Raw genomic sequence first — 22,368 nt, forward strand, 5'->3', positions numbered from 1 at the left:
CTTTGCTAATGGCTTGTAACCAATCAATCACATTTTCATTTGCTTTATATCCAAATTATAAGGCGTATCCAATGTATTTAATTTTCAGAGTAGCTTGTACGCAAAATAGTTTGAATTTGGCTCCCGTCATGTAATTTTCATCGTTATTTCTAACTACTTTTCTTCATGTTGTATTTGGATCGGTTGACTTTCTAAATTGAGTTATATTATTCTTGAAATGCTCTTAGTTGCATTTTGAAATTTCATCTTGCAATTCTCTGAATCCCTCTTTGATCTCAATGTGTATACCACTATATTGTGGTCCAAACCAAGAACGTGTGTACCAATGGTTGGTCCCGATCATAACCAAAGACAATTGTAAACTGGTGAGATATTTTTAATTTTAGAAATTTTTTTTGTCTGTTTTATTCATTCATCTCAGTTCATATTTTAAGATAGCGATTATAAGGACGGGAAACTCATAGACTTCAAAGTTTGTTCCTAATCTTCAAGGAGTCTACTTCTCTAATCAAAAAAATGGTAAAGTGATTATAGAAGAAATTGAAATTATGACCCAGTCCAATGACTCAGTATACGGATCATATGGTCAAGATCTTACTGAATGATGATATTAGTATATTAAAGCTTCTAAGCATACAATGATAGAAACAAATCAAAAAGAAGAGATATGCGACTATGATGAGAAGAAAAATGGAACTATGACCGAGTCTAATAAGTCAGTATATATACGTCTCTGGGATTAAGATTATATGGTCAAGATCTTACGAATGATGATGTGATAGTATAATAAAGCTTGTAAACATATAATTAATGATACAAAAAGGTTCAAGAAGAGATATGTGTTGTTCGTTAACTCGAAAAAGTCAAGTATGAACAATAACAGACAGATCATAAAACTATAGTTTAGAAGGAAGAGGCAAAGAATTGATATCAAAAACTTTAAAGATAAAACGACTGGGATGAATAGAAAAATGAGTGTGAAGAATAGAACCAACGGTTGAAATAAGCTGCCTCTTAACTTGCTTGGTGATGCCTCCCATCGACACAATCTCTGCATATGCAGCTGCTTCTTTGTTTCCACCGAATACTATCTCTATTGACCCCTTCAACACCACCATCACCAACTGCAATAAACATTTTTTTTTGTTTAATAAAGATAGAATTTGGAAGATTTCTAATCTCATCTTCTCAACACATATAATAAATATTTTAGAGAAAACAAATCTTGGCCATGATATTATTCTTTGGGTTTCAATAGGCACCATGATCCACATTATAGGGTTATAAGCAAGATCTAATCATAATTCCAGGAGGACATCTGATCAATTCTTTACATATAAAATATCTAATAGAAAAGACAATGATGTTGACCTTTTTATAAGCCATATTTTTGTCAAGATGCCAATTTAAGTGAAACATAGTAAACAATATTTTTATCATTGGCATCCCAGTAAAATTATTAGTATCATTTTATAGTATTTAGGAAATATTCAACCGAATTCTATAAGTTGTACAAGATGCCTCAAATATCTTTCCCAAAGACCTTATATTTCTAAACCAAAAATATAGCTCCTTCTATTTATACAAGATACTAATTAGAGAAGATGAAGTAATTGAGTGTATTTAGAAAAAGATACATCATTTGTAGGATCTGTAAAAACATTATATACATTGAACAAATTTTAACTTGTGTAAAACTCTAAAATGGAAAGAGAATACTGAGTTTCATTAAAAGACAAAAAATGCATCTGGAGAAGCTAAACAAGTTGCATATGTAAGTCCAATTCTAAAGGAAACAGGAATCAACCGTAAAGAGAGCTTCTTACGTTCTCAGGCCGTCCAACGATAGAAGCGACGGCTTTGGTGACTTCCGAGTAGAACGGATCGGTTTTGAAGCCGTCCAAATTGACGTTAGTTGTAATGTAAAGACAAGGCATTTTGTTACCGTCAACACCAACGCCCGTTTCTTGATGCCCTTAAGCTTATTTCCAAGAATCTGAAGAAAGACAAAAAGAAGGATCAAGAAAGGCTTTATTATGGAGTTGAAGTTGAAGATGAAGAAAAGAAGATCTCACATGGCCAATAAATAGAGAACTTAGAAGAAAACATGTCTCTGTGACAAAAAAAAAAAAAAAAAAAAAAAGAAGAAAAAATCGTCTCCAAGTTAATGAAGTGGTTAATAAGAAATGATTGAGTTGCATTATTATAAAATGTGTAAGATGTGAACAATCTACGAAATAATATCTTTGGTGAAATCTGACAACTTGACGTGTGACTGAATCAATTACTACAGCTACGTCGCCCTCTAAAACAATTGGTTTCAGACCCAAATTGGACCACATAACAAATAAAAACACGTCCCTAATTAATTATTATTTAGGATAACCAAAGGATTAACCTAATATGGTGAAGCAATGTTGTTAGCATCTCCTACATACGTGGAACCTTCTGAGAAATATTGAAAGATAGAATTAAATCAGATTAAATATATACTTCATCAGATCTTGGTTATGCATAATTGCATATACATGTGGTGTGGATGGACCGCTATTTGATTATGGTTTCTACTATTAAGCTCACTTTTATAAAAGTTATTGGACAAAACTTATAAATAACATTAACCAATTTTTTGTCAAAAAATAGTATTTAAAGAAAAGAATTCTAAAATAGCATTTATTAATCAATAAAAACACTAAATTACCCTACATCTTCAACTCTAAACCCTAATTTCATGTCCCTCTTATAAATTGAACCCTAAACTCTATCAATAAATCATAAACTCAAATATATAAATATATTTATTTTATTATCTAATGAATACTGTTTTAGATATTTTTTTGTATGTTATTTTTTGAACAAAAAACTTGGTTTAATATTATTTGAAGGTATTTTTCAAAACGATTGGCTACAGCTGCCTAATTCAATTTTTATTGAAATCGTTAGGTATGGTTACTGGTTACACGGTTTGCAGTTGCGATCACACATGCTTGTTACACGTTTTTTGGTACCAGGGTTTTTTTTTTGATAAACCCTATCGGCTGATCCGATCGGCTTCGGGAGGAACGCACTTAGTGCTATAGAGTGGACTGGCTACCACACTGCCTAACCCGAGTTTGGAATACTCAAACCGGATCCGATCCGAATACTCAAACCGGATCCTATCCGAATACCCAAACCGGATCCGATCCGAAATGGACCGATTCGGCTCGGTTTCGGATCCATGAGATTTAGTCGATGGATAAAGTTATGAATATTCATGGGTATCGGGTGGGATTCGGTTTATATCTGGAATTGTTCAGGTTACCCGATTAATCTGAAAACTCTATGTAAGAACGTGTACAATAGATGATTTCTTTTACTTTTCGAGTTTATAATCGGTGATTCTATGTTAAATCTTGATATTTTATGTATAAATGGCAAAAAATCACGAATCAAATGATGAATTTCAGTCTGCAACACTAAAAGAGGCTGCAATTTTGGGTTTGGGAAAAGGAGGCACAAGAAAGCAGATACAGAAAATTACAAAACTGCCGTTCATTAATGAAAAACTAAAAAAAATGGCATTCGGACCAGAATTGCCAGAGATTTTAATAACGTTTGTGACCGCTGGGAACTATAACAAATTGTTTAAATTGCTCAAAGTTTATAGAGATATTTACATTTTGGGTTTTAAATGGTAAAACCGACCCGGAATCGACCGGATCCGAACCGAATTCAAATCGAGATTCAATCAAGTACTATTTGGATACACTTTCTAAATAACCGAAATATCTGGAACCGAACAGGTCTTATCCGAAACTGACCCGATTACCTGAAATTGCAGACTTATTTACAAGTGTGTTTTGCATACGTGTCGTAATGAGAGTTTTTCTCGATCTCTTTTGATCTTTACCTTTAATTATAACTAAAGTATTTACTAAATTTGCCACTGAACTGACATATTATATTTAATTTGACAATGCTTATTTTGTAATGATTTTTGCTTATTTACTGTGGGATTTTCCATACTCGATTATCAGCTACATTTCCATTACATGCATGCATTCTTAACATTCATAGTTGTCATTAAAAGAAGAATTGGGTGACGATGGAAAATAAAGGTTTATGTAAAAAAAATTGAAATTTTTGGAACATCAACTATGATTTTTATTTTTTAACCAGAATATGTGCATGCCCTTGGTTAGATTACTGACTCAAAAAATATGCTTGGATCGTCGACATCAATAATATGTAGCTCGAGAAACTGATTCAATTTTTTTCTCTAAACAAACTAACTCAAAATAGACATGTGATTTATAAATTTATGTCATATTTTTAGTAGTTTTGAGACTTTGTTAGTTATCTAATTATGTCATTTTTGATTTATTGATACAGAGAAATAAGATCCATGCGACAATGAAGAAATCCAATTTGAGTCACAAAAACACAGTACATATTCCTAACGAACACTATATTATTTGTATGAAATAAGATCTTGCGTATGTCTTGATCTAGTTTTAGTATATATATACAGCGAAACCTCTATAAATTAATAATGTTGAGACTACACCAAAACTATAATTTTTTATTAATTTATAGAGATATTAATTTATCGATATACTAATTGAACCAAAAACTCAATTGGGGACTATACAATTATATTATTTTATAGAGATTTTTAGTGTATATTAATTTATAGAATATTAATTTAAAGAGGTTATATTGTATTTTTTTTTTTTGAACCGAAGTTTTAGTATATATTACCCAAACCGTTCCTATGAATCACTAGGGGACTTCTTTTTCCTTTTTTTTTTACTTTGCTTACAACTATGAATCTTTTTTCGTTTCTCAATAGCTTTGAGTCTTGGATTAACACTCCTCTTGTATTGCGTTTCTGGGATTTTATTCTGGAGTAAGTCACTACCAAATTTTATGGTTATTGACGTACATAGTTGAGATTTTACCAAAAAATAAATAGATCATAATTGCGATGAGCAATCTCAGGCCAACATAGGTTTTTAGTATCGGCCCAACATATTATTAAAGGATACACATTTTTGGACTCATTAAAAATGTTTTTTTTAAATGAAAATAACAAAATGCAAGTGATGGCTCCACTTGAAACATTTAATCCATTGTAGAAACCTAAAAGGACCGGATGATTAGACCATCTCCAATTGTTTTCTTTTTTTTTTCTAAAATAGAATAATTATATATAATAGAGTTGGTTGTTGTTGTAATGATACTTTATTTTATAATGAAAAATAGAGTAACTCTATACTCCCTCCGTTTCCGAAAGTAAGATGTTTTAGATTTTTTACTTGTTCCAAAGATAGATTTTATATATGTTTAATGTACTTTTTTATATTTTTAAGAAAAATTAAATTAAAATATTTGAATTGATTAAATTTCATTGGTGAAAAGTTATTAGAAAGTGTATAATAAAGTAAAAAAAAAATTAAATTATAAACATTTATTGAATTATTAATAAGCCTGAACACTTTAGAAAATATTACTTTCGGAAACAGAGGGAGTATAATAGAATTGGTTGTTGTTCCAATGATATTCTATTTTAGAATAAAAAAATAGAGTGATGATCAAAAAAAAATTATTCTATATATATAGTGAAAAATAGAGTAAAATATAGTAGGATTGGAGATACTCTTACGTTACCAACAACTTCCGTAAATTTAATGTCCTTCACATATTTTATATTTCAAACACAAGCGTCTTCATTATTTGTATGAAAATAAGATCTTGTGCAGGTTTTAATCTAGTTTTAGTATATATATATTTTTTTTTTTAACTGAAGTTTTATTAGTCAAAAAAAAAAAAGCACAAGCGTCTTCTATTTTAGATTGGGATCGACCTTGCCAACAGAGCACTAAATATAAGGTTAGAAGCTAAAAAGTAAATAGGTTATCAGTAGTGACAAGATACCAATTTGTTGAAACAAATAAAAGTTATGATTGGCGAAGAGTGGTTTAAGTTTTGAGTCTTTTACGAGTAAGTTTCTACATGCTTCAAGTATTTAATTTCATTCTTGTATAATTGTAAATTCCATGCACATCCATATTTCATGTAGTATAAAGGAAGAGACATCGTACATGAAACATCCAACTAAAACGGTCTTCTCTCTATTCGAACATCAGTTTTCAAAGATAATGGTTTGATAATTGGTCACCCTTTGAAAACCTATACAAGTTTCTGAACGCCAGCACTTCGCGTCTTGGTATCCCAAAGACAGCAACTGTGGCATCACGCTTCTCCGCGGGGAGTTGACATCTACCTGCAGCAAAAACTGAGAACCAATTAGCACTACAGGTTCATTTGACCATGGTGGAGTTATCAGAAGTGGAAGATGGTTATGAATGGGTGGTTGATGGAAGACTGGAACAAAGGTACAAAACAGGCGTGATATACACTTATCTTAAAGGTTCCCAATCGACGGTTCCTTGGGCTAAGATCGTTTGGATCTCTTACAGCATCCCGTGGCACAACTTCCTTACTTGGTTTGGTCCTACTTGAACGTTGTCCTACAAGAGACATGTTAAATGGATGGGGTCTTAATGTTGATCCCTTATGTTTACTCTGCAATACTGCTCAGAAGAGTAGAAATCACCTCTTCTTTGAGTGTCGATACAGTGAAAGCGTCTGGAGGCGGATAGCATACCGGTGTGATCTTCAAGTTCTCACCTCTTGGGATGATATTGTCGCTCAACTTCAGGACTTGCGAACCAATCATGACTCTCTCCGCCTCCCGCTTCTAGCAACTCAGGCTGTAATCTACTGGTTTTGGACAGAGCGAAACTCAAGATTCCATCGACAGACCTTCAAACCGCCCGAAAGCAATCATATCTCTGATTGATAAGCAGATCCGTAATCGCCTACAGAGCATCCGACATGCAAACCCAAGAGCGTCGTCAGCGATGTCACAGTTCTGGTTCCTTAGATCATGATCTCAGGCGGAGCAACCAAAGGAATCCACAGACTCGTTCTTTCTACAAACTTCCCCTTCCAAAAGTTCAACTCAAGGACCTTTCAAAATCAATTGGGCTACTAGTTCCTGTCATATGTGTTATTTCAAGATTAAAACACTGGGCTCAGCCCAAAACAAGTTTAAGCTTATGGCTTGTAATGTTTTATTTCTTTTTGCATTTTAATTAAGAAAGCCAGTTTACAAAAAAAAAACATCAGTTTTCAAAGGAGAACATTTGAAATGACTATATAATTTAACCGTAAGAAGTTTTACAGAATAATACAGTTGGACTTTTACAAACACTACCTAAACCTAGATATCATTCGAGAAATAAGGACATGATTAACTCCGGTCTTTTAGCTGAGATTCTTAACTCATGATTTGACACTTTTTTATTTTTTTTTTGTTTTACATTTTTCGGCTAAGAGATGATTTTTATATCTTTTATTTAAGAGACAGTTCTTAACTTTTTTTAATTAAAATCTAAAAAAAACTAAGAACCGTCTCTTATCCGAAGTTAAGAACTTTATCTAAGAGACCGGGGTTAATAATAATACGAAGGGTGTAACTGGATTGGTATTTTTTGGAATAAAACTGTTTGGAATAGCTTATTCCAAGAGATTCCAAAGAAAATGCACCATTTAAGTGGAATTAAAAACAATTGTCATTCCATTAATTCCTGTAAGATAGGTGGAACCAAATGGAATGTAGTTATAATCCTTTCATGATAAAAAAAGAACGTGAATGACTGGAATGGAATCAAACTAAATCAAAAATAAAAGTTTGATTAAGTTTAAATATTTTTTTAACTTACTTATCGCAGTCAGATAGTTGATTTGTTAAGGTTTTAAAATTTAAAATCTGTTCTGGTAGATTTTTAAGGTTTGTTACTAACTAAATAATAGCAACATCTTCTTCTTATTTAAACATTAATACGTAGACTATCAAACCCACCGATCAAAATTTGCTTTCTCCTAGTATGTCTTATTTCCTTTTATAATTGTTATGCTGTTTGTTTCTGAGAAAAAAAAAGCTTAAATTTTACTGTTTCTTGATCGATATGTTGTCTATAGCCTAGTACATTTTGTTTGCTACATTTCCAAGTTGTGTACAAATGGTTACATTATTGTTTCTTTTTAACATTATTTAATTTAAATTAAAAATTAATTTCATTCCATTCTATTCCTTAAAAAAGTTACCATTTGTGTTATAAAAATATTTTTTTGCAATTATCCATTCCACTTATTTTATTTCATAACTTCTATCATTCCATTAGGTGGCATTCCATTTTTTTCAATTCCTTGCATTCATAGCATTCCTAAACTTGATTAGCAGTTAGACCCGAAGGTTGTGTTTGAACGTAGAGTCTTCAGAATTTTGGTGAAAGAAACCAAAAAAAAAACCACGAGAAGAAAAGAGAAAAGTGGGACCCATTCCATTCCTTCTTCTCATTAGTATCACATCTTCCCCCCACGTTACCCCTTGCTGCAACTCACGCTCCTCCCCCAACGCACATGACTCTCACGCTCCACTTCCATCTCTCTGTTTGTTTTCCCTATCACCATTCTTCTTCTGCAGTTGACGATATTTCACTCAAAAAATATACTATTTTCCAATTTCATTTCGTATTCAATCAAAATCATGTTATGTAAAATTTAAAACATTTGATTTCACTATCAATTTTGTCCAAAAACAAAATATATTTTGGAATTAGAGTTCAGTAAAAATATTCTTTCATCTGTTCAAAATCAGAAATCACAAGTAACGCCTATATCTTTCTCTATCTCTCTCTAGCTACCGTCACTCTCACTCTTCCCCTCTGCTTTTGCTTATTATTTATCCTCCATCGATAGTCTCTTTCTCACAAAAAAACTTACTCGAAGAAACAATGGACTCTTCACTGTCTCCAACCCAGAGCCGTGTATCCAAAAATGCTTTCGCCTAGGGCCCCCAAAATATATAGTTTTTTTAGGGTCCCAAATTTCCAAAAATTATTAGTAGTATATTAGTTTAAGTTTGCCATTTATTATTCAATACAAGTTCAATTATCTACATTGCTTTTTAAAAAAATGAGTATTTTATTTTATTGTCAATTTTCCAAATTGAAAAAATGAATATATGTTTTATATGTCAAACTCCTAAATAAAAGGAAAAAGTACAAGCTTTTATATACCAATCTTGACGATTCCAGTTTCTTCGCCACTGCTGAAAGAAGCTTTTCCAAGTTAAAGCTAATAAAGTCTTATCTTCGATCAACCATGTCACAAGAAAGATTAAATGGTCTAGCAATTATATCGATCGAGAGATAATTAGTTAGGAATCTAGATTATGATAATTTGATTAAAGAGTTTATTGAAAAAAATGGAAAAAAAATTTTGTCTTAGTTTTTTAAAGTTATTGTCTTAATATTTTTTTTTCAAATATATATTGTACTATGATAAAAAAATTTTTATTAAGGAGCCCCATTTTTATATTCGCTTCAGGCCCATTAAACCTTCGCACGGCTCTGCTCCAACCCCGTTTGATCACCAAAGCACAGAGCCAAAAAAAACCTTCATGACCACTCTCATCCCCCTCCGCCCCAGCCACTTCAAAGAAGACTCTTACTTCGTCTCCGAACTTAAACCCTCCGAGGCAAAATCTCTCCAAGACCTCAAACAAAAACTCTCATCTTCCTCCTTCGCATCCTCTTCTTCCATGTGGGGAGTCCCGCTCCTAGGCGGTGACGACAGAGCTGACGTCATCCTCCTCAAGTTCCTCAGAGCCAGGGACTTCAAAGTCGGAGACTCGCTGAGGATGCTTGAGAAGTGTCTGGAGTGGAGAGAAGAGTTCAAGACCGAGAAACTGACCGAAGAGGATCTTGATTTTAAAGATTTGGAAGGTAGAGTAGCGTACATGAGAGGGTACGACAAAGAAGGGCATCCTGTGTGTTACAACGCGTACGGTGTGTTTAAAGAGAGAGAGATGTACGAGAGAGTGTTTGGTGACGAGGAGAAACTCAACAAGTTTCTGAGATGGAGAGTTCAGGTTCTGGAGAGAGGTGTTAAGCTGCTTCATTTTAAGCCTGGTGGTGTTAATTCGATTATTCAAGTTACGGATGTTAAGGATATGCCTAAGAGAGAGCTTAGAGTTGCTTCGAACCAGATTCTTTCTCTCTTTCAGGATAATTATCCTGAGATGGTTGCTACTAAGGTAAATCTTTGATTCTCTTTGGATTTTTTTTTCTTAAAACTTTCATATTTTTATTTACGTTTTGATTCTTACAATTACACTTCACATTTATGATTCATAAATATTTTCTTGTTTATTGTTTTAATCTTTATAAAAATTATATCTCATAAATATTTTAAGTTTTGTTTACAAAATTTAAGTGTACACATAAAATCAAATAAAACTTTAAAAAAAGATTTAAAATATTTAAAACTAGATTTATGTAACAAAAATATATAAAAGAAACTTAACAAAAAAAACTTTTAAAAAATTACACGAAGACATAACTATTACACAAATTTAAATATTACAACCATACTAATAGTCATCTAAGTTTGATCCGGAACATTCAAAATTTTCAAATATTGTCCAATTTGTTTTGTGTAACTCAAGATGGTTGTTGTTGTTGATGATGTCTTTTCGTACAATTCTTTCTTGTTCATATTGAATATATTCACGAGTATTAATATCATCGGTAAAAGTTAGTCTTTTAGTAATATTTTATGTTTTTCTTTTATTTTCTTGTTCTGATCTAATGTATTTACAAATATTAATATCACCTGATTTCAACAATTTTTATCTCTAATCTAAAAATGAGGAGAACCATTTTTACTTCGAAATGCACTAGTAGATCATATATGAATTTCGAGAATCACTTTATGGAATAATATGGTATTTTGCTTGAAATTTAATATTAATTAAGTTATTATGTTTAAAATTTTATATTTTAATGTAATATTTTATTAATTAATATTGTTGTAATATGTCTATATATGTGCTAGTTATTTACAAAAGTTTTATGAATTCAAATTGATTATGACAAATATAAAGACCATATTATAAAATACAAATAGTTTTGAAGTTGAGTTTGAAGTTTTGGTTTTAAAGAACAACACCTTTAAACTTCAAAGAGACTTTTAGAAACTTGGAAATAGAGTTCTCCGTGGGTTTCTGTTTCTTTTGGGAGACAAGAACTTGAAACTCGAAATTATGTTACTGTACTTGTTGTCTGAAAAACTGTCGAAATTATTACGGTTTTTTTCATGTGCTTTTGCTATGTTTTGCGTGTTGGGTTGCCTAGTTGCTAATCTCTCATTCAAGAAATTAAAAAATGTCTTAAATGCTTTGTAAAAATCTGCTTAATGGGATTCAAGAAATCTTTCCCTTAAATTCTTTTCATACTAACAAGTAGTAGTATTTAGCTGTAAATCTTGGAAACTTGTTGGTTTATTTGTATGTTCTTTTTTACTTTTGTTCAAATTCTGAAAATGGAATTAAGAAATAATAGTAATTAAGAGTGGTTTTAGATGTTTCTGTGTTGGCATCATTCTGTAGCTTTTATCTTCTACTGCTACAGTTACTTACACTGAAGGATTCTGTGTGGCCGTACGCTTAGTTTATTAAGAATCAGTCTCCATCCACCATCACATTTTAAAAATATTTGACCAAGACTATGCATTATATCTAAATAACGCATTGCCCAAACTAAGACTGAGTAAAAAAAATACTAGTCTGCTCTTCGAGTTATAATGAATCCATTTGTTTGTTTCTTTCAATATTTGTAGATATTCTTTTTTTTAAAGAATGTTAAATTTTAGTCAGATAAAAAAAACTTTTGCAGATATTCATCAATGTGCCTTGGTACTTCAGTGTGATCTACTCAATGTTCAGCCCTTTCTTGACTCATAGAACAAAGAGCAAGTTTGTAATGTCCAAAGAAGGAAATGCAGCCGAAACACTTTACAAGTACAATCTAAAAGAAACTATTTTACATCCTATTTTGTTTTGCTAATTGCGCTTTATGTTTTAAATTTGCATGTACCATTTGCTGCTGTTTCAGGTTCATAAGACCTGAAGATATTCCGGTGCAATACGGCGGCCTTAGTCGTCCTACTGATTCTCAAAAAGGACCACCTAAACCCGCTTCTGAATTCTCCATCAAGGGTGGTGAGAAAGTTAACATTCAGATCGAAGGCATTGAGGTAATATATCAATAAGCATTTTTGAAGATACTAAAGGCATTAACCGAATAAAACATTTTGGTTTTTGGTTCAAGTTCGGTTAAGAGTTCTGTTCAGTTCGGTAGATTTAGAAAAGAAAATTCAGTTTTTGATTTGATTTGGTTCGGTAGTTAGTCAGTTTTTTGTTTTTTAAACTCTAATCAAAGCTATATGAAACCAAACCGGAATCATATCCAAATTTAAACTAAACTAACCGATTATTGAACCAAGATTTTATTCGGTCCAATTTGGCAAGATTTTGTGCAAACCAAACTTACCGAAAACTGCATTACAATCAAACTCGCATGCCTATACTAAGTGAGTTAAATAAAAATGATTTGATGAATTATGAAATATGTGTATGTGGATTATGACATTACAGGGTGGAGCAACGATATCATGGGACATAGTAGTTGGAGGATGGGACTTAGAGTATACGGCAGAGTTTGTTCCAAACGCTGAAGAGAGTTACGCGATTGTGGTTGAGAAACCAAGAAGGATGAAAGCTTCGGATGAAGCTGTTTGCAACTCTTTCACGACAGGAGAAGCTGGGAAACTCATTATCTCGGTTGATAACTCTTTGTCCCGCAAGAAGAAAGTTGCTGCTTATCATTACACTGTCAGAAAATCTACTACAGCCGTCTAAGACCTTCTTGTTCAGAAGACGGATTTCATAGTACTATTCCTTTTGGTTGTGTCGAGGTTTGTTTGCTCAACATTCTTGTTGAACTGGATGTCTAAATATGCGAGATATGTATAAAAACATTGATTGTATGACATTTAATGTTTGGCTTAATATTTTAACAATAGATTGAAAAAGTAGCAAAATCTTGTATGTTCGGTAACATTCCGGTTTGTGATATACGGAAAAGACTTAAGGGAATTGATTTGGCTATCTATGTCACTAAAGTTGACTTATTTTTTCTGGAGCACATCTAGAAAGAACTCCAGAGTTAAGCGTGCTTGAGTTGGAGTAGTAGAAGGATGAGTGACCTATCGGAAAGTGATTTGCGATAGCGTGCAAGTGAGCACAAAGCACGGAGAAAGGTCGGGTGGTGATTGCAGGGTCAGTAAACAATAATTTCGAGCTTTTGAAAAAATTAACGGACCGACCGTTGGTACGGGATAGGGTCCACGGGCCGAGAGAGCGGGCATGGGCAGCCCATTAGCCATGGACGGTCGGGGCGTTACAAGTGGTATCAGAGCTGGTTAGCCATCTCGGTTCTGACCCGAGAGGCGTCTTGAGACCTGTCGTGGGGCGCAACGAGCACGTTGCGTTTTTTGAGAGGGGGTGAATTGTAACATCCCGGTTCGTGATATATGAAAAAAGCTTAAGATAATTGATTTGGCTACCTATGTCACCAAAGTTGACTTACCTTTTCCGGAGCACATCCAGAAAGAACTCCAGAGTTAAGCGTGCTTGAGCTGGAGTAATGGAAGGATGGGTGACCTATCAGGAAGTGATTTGCGATAACGTGCGAGTGAGGCCAAAGCACGGGGAAAGGTCGGGTGGTGATTGCAGGGTCAGTAAACAATGATTTCGAGCCTTTGAAAAAATTAACAGACCGATCGCTGGAATGGGATGGAGCCCACAGACCGAGAGAGCGGGCGTGGATGGCCCATTAGCTGTGGGCGGTCGGGGCTTTACAGATTTTTTATATTATCAGACGTTTGACCAAAAGTGCTTATATTTTAAACATTGTTGAGATTGTTCAGGACCAACAATGGTATGTACGTAGTTTGTCTCTGTTGCATTCTCAGTGACAGTATTGGGTTTGTTTACCTTAAGAAAATGAACTCAGGGGAAGATTTGAGATTTAGGAGGCTCTAAACATTCTTTTAAGAAAGTTTATAAAACTTATTTTAAATAATTTAAGGGACTAATTCTTGTAAGAACTTCAAAAAAAATTGGAGATCATGACCAATGTTTCATCCTGCTGTGACTAAATTCGACCCAGAGTGAACTCAACTATGAAATTTTTTACAAGAAAAAATCTAAAGCTTTAAGAGCCGAAACGGGTACCTAAACTTGAAGACCCAGTCATTAGCTAATTTCCTCAGACCCTAATCTACCAGATTCTGCATGTTTTGACTGCTTCTGGTGCCTAATGCATTTGTTACCCAATACTTGTTCAATGGAAGAAATCAGAAACAAAACGAAAAATACCCAACGATAATGCAACAGAAGGCCCAAGGAAAACTAACTAACTACCAAACCAAAATGAATAGCATATAAAAGCCCAACGCACAGAAACAGATAGTTTTCTTTTCCTACAAGATAAGATAAGAGCGACAATAGGGGGTGTATTGAATTGAAGATTTTAAAGTGACTTGGTTTTTCTTTAAAATCTCATGTTATTCAACTTATGATTTCTATTTTTTTCTTCAAATCCTGTGTTATTGAATATGACATTTATCTAAAGTAGTTTAAAATCACTTGTAATCCACTATTATTCAATTAACAATTTACAAAAAGTAAATCAAATCTACTGTTATTCAATGATAAACAATTTTGAAAAGAAAACTTTATGAAATGGATTTGAAACTAACTTTTTAATTATTTTCAGTCAAAAATATTGTTACACAAATCCCACCATTGTACCTGTTATTTGGAAATACCCAAAATCAAATAAAAAATTGGCCACTTTGAAAAAGATGACCTATGAGAACAGAGAGATAACAAGGAAGCGAGAGATCATAGACGAAGCTTCCCAGAAAAGTATTGAACTTTCGATTCCCTCCTGTTCCTGAATCAATTCCCAAGTCGACAATTTTGGAAGCCAAAGATTCGATTTTGGAGTCTCTCAAACCTGAAGGAAGCCCTTTGATTGTTCGATTTGATTTCGTCTGGAGCTTTTCGTTGGATCCAAGAAAAAGTTTTTGTGCTCTGAAGAATCTGAGGTTGAGCTAAGGCACACGTCGATTGATTTGTTCCTTTGGTGTTCTATTACAAGTCTCTTCCAGTTGAATAACAGTGTTTTCAGTTGAAGTTGTTGATCAGACGCTGCCTGAATTTCTGTTGGAGTTGACCATGCATATAGAGAATCTCTTCTCCTTCAGTCCAGCCGAACACTGCACTGAGCTGGTCCCTGATCAGTTCTAGCGTGTCAATGTATTGGCTAAACACCAAGACTTTCTCCTTCACTGTTTCGCTGAACCGGATGAAGTCGATCAAGAACATCGTTTTCGCACCTTCCTTTGAGTCAAGCGTAAGGCTCTCCAGGATTTTCAGTACCACTGCCCCAATGGTTAACCGTTCCCTGTCTGTCTGATTGCGTCGCAGATACAGAGACGGGTGTACCGAAACAGCTGCAAGCTTGTGCTCAAGCTCAAACGTGTTTTGAGAATGGTCGATTCTAGTAAGTATTTTCTCCTGTTGAAAAGGAGCGTTCAGCACCACAACACAGTCTCTTAGACCTGGAAGGCTCTCTCAAAGGATGTTCCCTTTGTGGACATGGACAAAAGGAGCGATCATGTCCTTAAGCTCCGCGATGCCAATCTCTTCATCCAACCTCCCGTTTTTGCCTTCTTGGCTCAGCCTCGTAAGATCATGGAGCCTAGAAGAGATCTTATCTTTATAAGCTGGTCTCGTCAGGCACAAGACGTTAGAAATCTCCTTGAAATTGTTCTGGAACGGTGTCCCTGAGAGGATGATACGCTTCTCTGTTTTCACTTCAGTGAGTACTTTCCATATGCAACTGTTATGGTTCCTAGGAGTGTGGCCTTCGTCAAGGACCAGCAGCCCCGGAAAGTCCAGCAGCATCTTTCTAAACTTTTGCGTTTCCCCAGAGGCGAGCTTCTCATAGAGACTGTAGCTGATTCCAAGAATGCTTTTCTTGTTCCTCCATGAATATAGCTTAACCATATGGACATAATCCTTTTTGCTCATATGTTGTTTATTTCCTTTTAGAAGTGAAACAGCTGATGGGTTCTCTAGCCCTGACAACTCTTGATTACTCATGTTATTAAACGGAATGTTTGAGTTCCATTTCTTGAACTCTTCTTCCCATGTAAGCAGTAAACTTGTGGAGCTATGACCACAGGGTGGCAATCTGGAAACTTTTGCAAGCTAAGTTGGATTTGGGAAACACGCTCTGTTTCCTCTCTCTCATTCTCACAAACGAAGGAAGAAGACAAAATATTGAAATTTCACGTTCTTACTTTGTTGGAAAAAGTAGTGATTACTTCACGTTTTAAAATAATAGGACTTTGAAAAGTACTCTGAAATTTAAGATCAAATGATCTCAAGTACTCTGAAATTTAGAGAAAATCCTATCCAAATATTTTTTGTTTTTTTTTTAATCCCACCCATATAAATGAGATTTAACCCAAATCTCTTCAAACTCCAATATTTTTTCAAATCCACCCAAACTTTTAAAATCCACATTTCAATACACCCCCCTAAATGTTGATCTCTTCGGCAAATTTTATACTCTTTTTCCATTTCTAAATGATGTATGTATGTTTTAGAGTTTTCACACAAATTTTAAAAACATATTGTTAAATGTATTATTTTTTTGTGATTAGCTATTTCTCATATTTTTTATCCAATCAAAATTCAGTAAATACAATTAATGTTTTTGAAATTCACAATTTACCATTATTATATGCATAGAAAATGTGAAATATGTATTTTTAGAAACACATAACTTTTTTTAAAACATGGATTATATTGAAACAGAGGGAGTATATATTTTCTAATAAATGGATACTAAAATGTTTAGTAACACAAACAAAAAAATATCATTTGCGTTTACATTTTGCAAGAAAAAAAACCTAGAAAGTTTTATAATGGAATATCTGAAATTACGAAGGAAAAAAAAGAAGCACATACATGTTGAAGACGAGAAAATTAGCATTATCTTGGAAAAACAATTTCACAGTAATTTGACTAATCAAAAGAAAAATAATTAGTTTTTCCACCACGGAGAAACCAGAACACCACAAACATGAGATAAACTTTTTCTTTAGTTAATAGATGTGTAAAGTGATTTAATCAAACATAAATGATAAAACTAATAGAGAGTAGAAAACTAAAAGTATAGTGAGAACGCATGACTAAAGAAATCGATGACATTTGGAATGATTGGTTACACTGCAACTTTAAAATTTTAGTTGTGAAATTTGTGTTGTAGGTGAGTTGTTGTAGTTGTATTTTTGTAGTTGTAGATTTTTTGTAGAAATTTTTACTTTAGTTAAATTGGTTGTATCGCCCAATTTAAGTTGTAGATATTTTTGAATAGAATATATAAGATATGTGATATACATATAAAAATTAATTTTCAATTTAAATAAGTTATATTAATAAATAAGTCATACATTATCAAAATTTACTATTATTTATTGTAATCAATAAATAAAATTTATATTATTTAAAAATTCAATAATTTAAAAATATTCAAAAGTAAATAAAAATTATTAAAATATTCACTAAGTGGTGTTTAAAGATTTTTATTTTGTTTCATAATAAGTGATGTTCTCACTATTCAAGATAAAATTTAATGTCATTTGAAATTTGTGACCAATTACAAAATATTGCATTTTTTTAATTGTTACTTTTATGTAACCAAGATAAATTGCATAAAATTCTGATTTTTTTTTTAATATTTGTGCAAAAACCTTAAACAGCATTTAATATGATACATATGGAGTACTATTAAATAGTAATAAATGATGTTTTATTGATGATATTTTCTATGTTATAGATTTTACGGCCTAAATAGTAAATATGTAGTTTTATTTTGCTTAATACGCATAGAAAAAATTCTTTAACTTTTTTTTGTTGTAGTTTTACAAATAAAGATAAATCATGTTTGGTAAAAATAAATAAAAATTTGATATAGTCTATAATTTTTAAAAATAAAGCTGCATAATGATTGGTAAAGTTAGTTGATTTAAAAATAAATAAAGCTAAAAATGGAGATAAAATTCAATCATCCACATTATAATTATTATTTACTTTATACTTAAACTCACTGAAACACTTAAACTTATGACTTTCTCTACACTTCTAAAAAAAATCAGAGGTAAACCTTTCAAATCTTATATTATAAAATGGAAGTTCTACGTTTAGATTTTTTTTTTAAAATCATTTTTGAAATATTCTAATTTAAGAAAAAAAATTATACCGAAAGTGATTTGAACTCGGATCATAAATGATTTAACTTTCTTGTACCATTACAAAACTACCAATATTTTGGTAACTTTTCAAATCTTAACACAAGAAATATTTTGAACAAAAGGATAAGTACATGCTAAGTGAAAACTGACTTAATTTTACAATGATTTTATTTATCCTAAACATGGTTTCAACTCTTTGTTGAAGAGGTTTCCGCATTCGAACACCTCAAGAAATAACCTACCTAAAAAAGTCAACAAAACTAATTAGTTTTGATTTTTCAAAAAAAAAAAAAAAACTAATTAGTTTTGATAACATGGCTCTTATTTCTGTAGTATTTTATTATTATGGTTTAAAAAGTGAATAGTAGACCATATAGTCAAATATAGGCTATCGAAGAAAGCGAATCGTCCTTAAAGTGATGGCTTCAGAATATTAGATCACTTTCCTCCTCTGTTCAATTTTAATAAAAGTAGTGTTTAGTGTATATAGCTGTGTATTTGACCATTGGGAACCAATCTTTACTTCGTGCATTTCTCAGAACTTTTCAATTTGAGTTTAACGATTCACGATACCGCAATAGTTACTATTGATTTGTGTTTCAAAAAAAAAAGTTACTATTGATTCTAATATTTTCGTTGATATCATATGTATTACAGCCCAATACAGCCTTGCATTCATTTAAATATATCGATAAGATCAAACCTTTAGCTCCGACTATAAAAGCCAATTAACTTCTCTTTTAAAAAACTTCACATAAGATAAAGTAAAATTCGTTGTTGGTGAACCTCAACATGACAAAACACGTATAAAATTCTGAGTTGGTCCAAGAGATTCGTATTCCATACTTCCAATTATACTTATTAATTACTATATTAGTAATAATTAGTACTATATCATTTTCCAGAGAATTGTTCCTAGAACAAGTATTGAATCGGTCGGTCGCTTTTTTGGGTTTCTTCTCCAAATGCGTTTTAATTAACAAACTTTCTAAGTTTTTAAAACTATACACTTATCTAATGACGTAAACGAATATTAAGACTAACCTACTAGGGATCAAATGTTTAATATATATATATATATATATATATATGTATATGTATATTTCGCAGTTATCAATTCGGAAGCTACCTTGCATTACACATAGCTTTACATAAATTAAGCGAGCATTAAGAACAACTGTCATTCCTTGGCTTAAATTGCTTAAAGCCAAATTCGCTATAGAGTGTACTTGACAGCTACTTAGTTTTACTTCTTGATTTGCTAAAGAAACTAAATTTTCGACGTTTTATAACGCTACTTAATAATTAAGCATATAGTGGAACCAGCTAAATCTTTTATTGAGGTCAATTTCATAATAGGCATATTTTATGTAGGTTAATAAGCCAAATTTCCGTCATTTTTTATCTCAAAGTACAAGTAAACTTTTTTCTATAAAGAACCACATGTGGGTCATATGTCCCCCTCAAAAAAACTAGCTCCACCATGTACATAATGTAACTTATATATAAATCAGTTAAGAATAGATTTGGAATCAGCCATACTTAATAATGTCATTAATCGATTGCCGACAAAAATAGAAAGGTACCGTTGACATAAACAAATGATTAAAATCACTGTTTTATTGATTCACCGCAATTTCCAACAACGCAAAGGCACAAACAAAAACGAACAAAAAGATTTACCAAATCCAATTAATTAGAGAAGAGGCATATCATCACAAACCAACACAGTTCCTCGCAGTCGTAACACCCCCGTCAACAACAAGGTTATGTCCATTAACATACTTTGACTCATCACTCGCCAAATACAACGCCGCTTCAGCTATATCCGTCGCTCTCAATGTCTCTCCTTTCAAATTAGCCAAACTCCTCACGAACTCCTCCATCTCCTCTACATCATCACCATCTTCCATGTCACCACATCCACTCGTCTTCCTCCACGCGTTCACCAGCATCGACGTAGCAACTCCAAACGGTGATATGCAGTTAACCCTAATCCCATACCTCCCGAGCTCACAAGCTGCGTTCTTGGTCAGTCCAACGATCGCATGCTTCGACGCCGTGTAAGCATGTGGGCCCATACCACCCATAACGCCCGCCACACTCGCCGTCGAGATTATGCAACCTTTAAAGCCTCTTTTAATCATGGCACGTGCCGCGTGTTTCATGCCGAGCCCTGCGCCTCGCACGTTCACACGCATCACTTGGTCGAACTCTTCAGCGTTGAAGTCTAATATGCTTTTGTGTTTCTTCTGGTCTCCGAGAACTCCTGCGTTGTTGAATAGCACGTCAAGCCGACCGTAACGTGCGATGGTCACGTTCACTAGGTTTTCCACGTCAGCTTCGACCGAGACATCGCAGCTTATGAAGGCGACTTGGGATGATGAGATCGATTTAGCCAGGGAAGATCCGGCTGTGGCGTCCACGTCAGCGATCACCACCGTGGCACCGTGTCTCGCGAATATCTTGACGGTAGCTTTGCCGATCCCATGTGCTCCTCCGGTTATGATGGCTACTTTTCCTTCCAACCTATATAAAGTATATAGGAAATGAGATGTGACCAACACTACTATATGTAAGAAAACTAAAAGTACTTCACTTATACTGATAATATTTGTGTTTATTACTTATGATTTTTCACCAGACGGACAAACAATGTAATATGTATGTAAATATAGATATGTACCTCTTATGAAATAAAGTTGAATTTGTATCCTCCATGATGGTGTCGTGGAGGGATTGAAAGGTCTGCTCAGTGATCACTTGAGCCGGCATGGCGGATTTTTAGTGAGAGAGTTAGAGATAGAGGGAGAATCTGTAGCTTAGCGTTGAAATGAATAGTAGTAGATGCATACATCTACACCTATTTATACAAGTGTGTATGTGTACGAAATATAAGTTCCGAACCAGTGCGAAACAACCAATCATGCTCAAGTTTTGGAATCATTCTAAATAATAATTTAGTATACACAAAAGCTAACAGATAGGAAAGACAAACAAATTATATTTATCTATTGGATGAATGTTTCTAAATTATAGAAACTAAATTGATTAAGACTTGAGAGAGACTAATAATCTTATTTAGGTCAACTGGATCTACTTGTGATCTCTGTATAAAACAAAATTAGACGCAACCATCCAGAAACAAAATAATTTGGAATGTATCATTGATGATTTGATATCAGATTTAATGTCAGAAAAATCTATAAAGAACATTAGTAATTAGATATGAGATCTAACCAGTAGTATTTATTATGCTGGCAATGCAGAGGCTACAGTTATATACCAGAGTCCTCATCAACCATATAGAAAGGGTCGTGGTATATACTTAAAAATGTTACCGTAAAAACACAATAAAATATTAGCATTTTCTCTCATATTCATACTTTTATGTGCTTTCACGAAAATTACTATTTTCAAAATACTCCACTCATCAAAAATACACGTTTTAAAACTTTGGTGGTTGTATGTTGGGAGATAGTGATATATAGAGCAAATGACCCAAGAAAATGGACATCATTTTTTTTGGCGGATCAGAGCCATCAAGCAACTATATAATTAGGTAGACTGTATGAAACACAAGTTTTATATGTTAAAAAGTTTAACAATTCTATTGGTTCTCCAGATGTGAAGGTCTTTTATGAGATTCGAGTGACTGGTGGTGATGCGTGGCAACATATCGGATTTTAGTAAAAATGGGAGTAACGTTAGATACTTCACAGTGAATATCAATAGGATTTTCAATATTAAAATCAAGCGTTACATAAGCTCAATACCGAAAAGAAAAAAAAAAATTCACCAAATTTGAGGTCCATATAAACATTATAGCATAAATACAGGTGTTCTCGATGCTTTTAAATCAATGGTCAATGGTGTCGTCGTCGGGTTGATTGATTCGAGCTAAGTGAGTATACTGACTAGGGGTTATTGGTTGTTGTATTTTAATGGATTTGAAAATTCGAACTAAATCCAGTGTTATTGGTTCTATGATTTTCAAATCTGTGTTAAAATCATGTGTTATTGGTTTAATGATTCATAAATTCTATATCAAATCAAGTGTTATTTAATCGTACGAATTTA

General features: G+C 33.1%; 3 protein-coding genes and 1 long non-coding RNA gene across 4 annotated transcripts; 1 reads left to right on the plus strand and 3 right to left on the minus strand.

Annotated features, from left to right (window-relative positions):
- Positions 1–761: 761 nt before the first annotated feature.
- On the minus strand, positions 762–2,201 carry LOC106440092 (macrophage migration inhibitory factor homolog). Its single transcript, XM_013881684.3, has 3 exons — positions 2,076–2,201; positions 1,827–1,996; positions 762–1,124 (listed from the first exon to the last, which is right to left on the minus strand). The coding sequence occupies exons 2-3, from the start codon at positions 1,935–1,937 to the stop codon at positions 897–899; spliced, it is 339 nt and encodes a 112-aa protein (XP_013737138.1). The 5' UTR covers positions 1,938–1,996; positions 2,076–2,201; the 3' UTR covers positions 762–896.
- Positions 2,202–5,998: 3,797 nt separating this feature from the next.
- Positions 5,999–9,065, minus strand: LOC125589937. The gene is made up of 2 exons (XR_007326101.1): positions 6,602–9,065; positions 5,999–6,515 (listed from the first exon to the last, which is right to left on the minus strand). It is a non-coding gene; the product is annotated as an uncharacterized LOC125589937 (long non-coding RNA).
- Positions 9,066–9,216: 151 nt separating this feature from the next.
- LOC125590649 (patellin-6-like) lies at positions 9,217–13,065 on the plus strand. Its single transcript, XM_048764303.1, has 5 exons — positions 9,217–9,238; positions 9,375–10,150; positions 11,790–11,914; positions 12,009–12,150; positions 12,551–13,065. Exons 1-5 carry the CDS (start codon positions 9,217–9,219, stop codon positions 12,812–12,814), a joined length of 1,329 nt encoding a protein of 442 aa, XP_048620260.1. The 3' UTR covers positions 12,815–13,065.
- Positions 13,066–19,876: 6,811 nt separating this feature from the next.
- LOC106374978 (short-chain dehydrogenase reductase 2a) lies at positions 19,877–22,115 on the minus strand. The gene is made up of 2 exons (XM_013814886.3): positions 20,975–22,115; positions 19,877–20,817 (listed from the first exon to the last, which is right to left on the minus strand). Exons 1-2 carry the CDS (start codon positions 21,061–21,063, stop codon positions 20,004–20,006), a joined length of 903 nt encoding a protein of 300 aa, XP_013670340.2. The 5' UTR covers positions 21,064–22,115; the 3' UTR covers positions 19,877–20,003.
- Between the last annotated feature and the right edge of the window lie 253 nt (positions 22,116–22,368).

This window comes from Brassica napus, chromosome C7 (genome assembly GCF_020379485.1).
Source record: "Brassica napus cultivar Da-Ae chromosome C7, Da-Ae, whole genome shotgun sequence".
In the NCBI taxonomy this organism is placed as follows: domain Eukaryota; kingdom Viridiplantae; phylum Streptophyta; class Magnoliopsida; order Brassicales; family Brassicaceae; genus Brassica; species Brassica napus.

Bases quoted from the DNA above. Each gene is read 5' to 3' on its own strand.
- LOC106440092 (XM_013881684.3), bottom strand. From the start codon at position 1,937: ATGCCTTGTCTTTACATTACAACTAACGTCAATTTGGACGGCTTCAAA. The intron at 1,125-1,826 runs GTAAGAAGCTCT...TGTTTATTGCAG, and splicing joins TCGTTGGACGGCCTGAGAAC to TTGGTGATGGTGGTGTTGAA.
- LOC125590649 (XM_048764303.1), top strand. From the start codon at position 9,217: ATGTCACAAGAAAGATTAAATG. The intron at 11,915-12,008 runs GTACAATCTAAA...CTGCTGTTTCAG, and splicing joins GCAGCCGAAACACTTTACAA to GTTCATAAGACCTGAAGATA. The intron at 12,151-12,550 runs GTAATATATCAA...ATGACATTACAG, and splicing joins TTCAGATCGAAGGCATTGAG to GGTGGAGCAACGATATCATG.
- LOC106374978 (XM_013814886.3), bottom strand. From the start codon at position 21,063: ATGCCGGCTCAAGTGATCACTGAGCAGACCTTTCAATCCCTCCACGAC. The intron at 20,818-20,974 runs GTACATATCTAT...TACTTTATATAG, and splicing joins TCAACTTTATTTCATAAGAG to GTTGGAAGGAAAAGTAGCCA.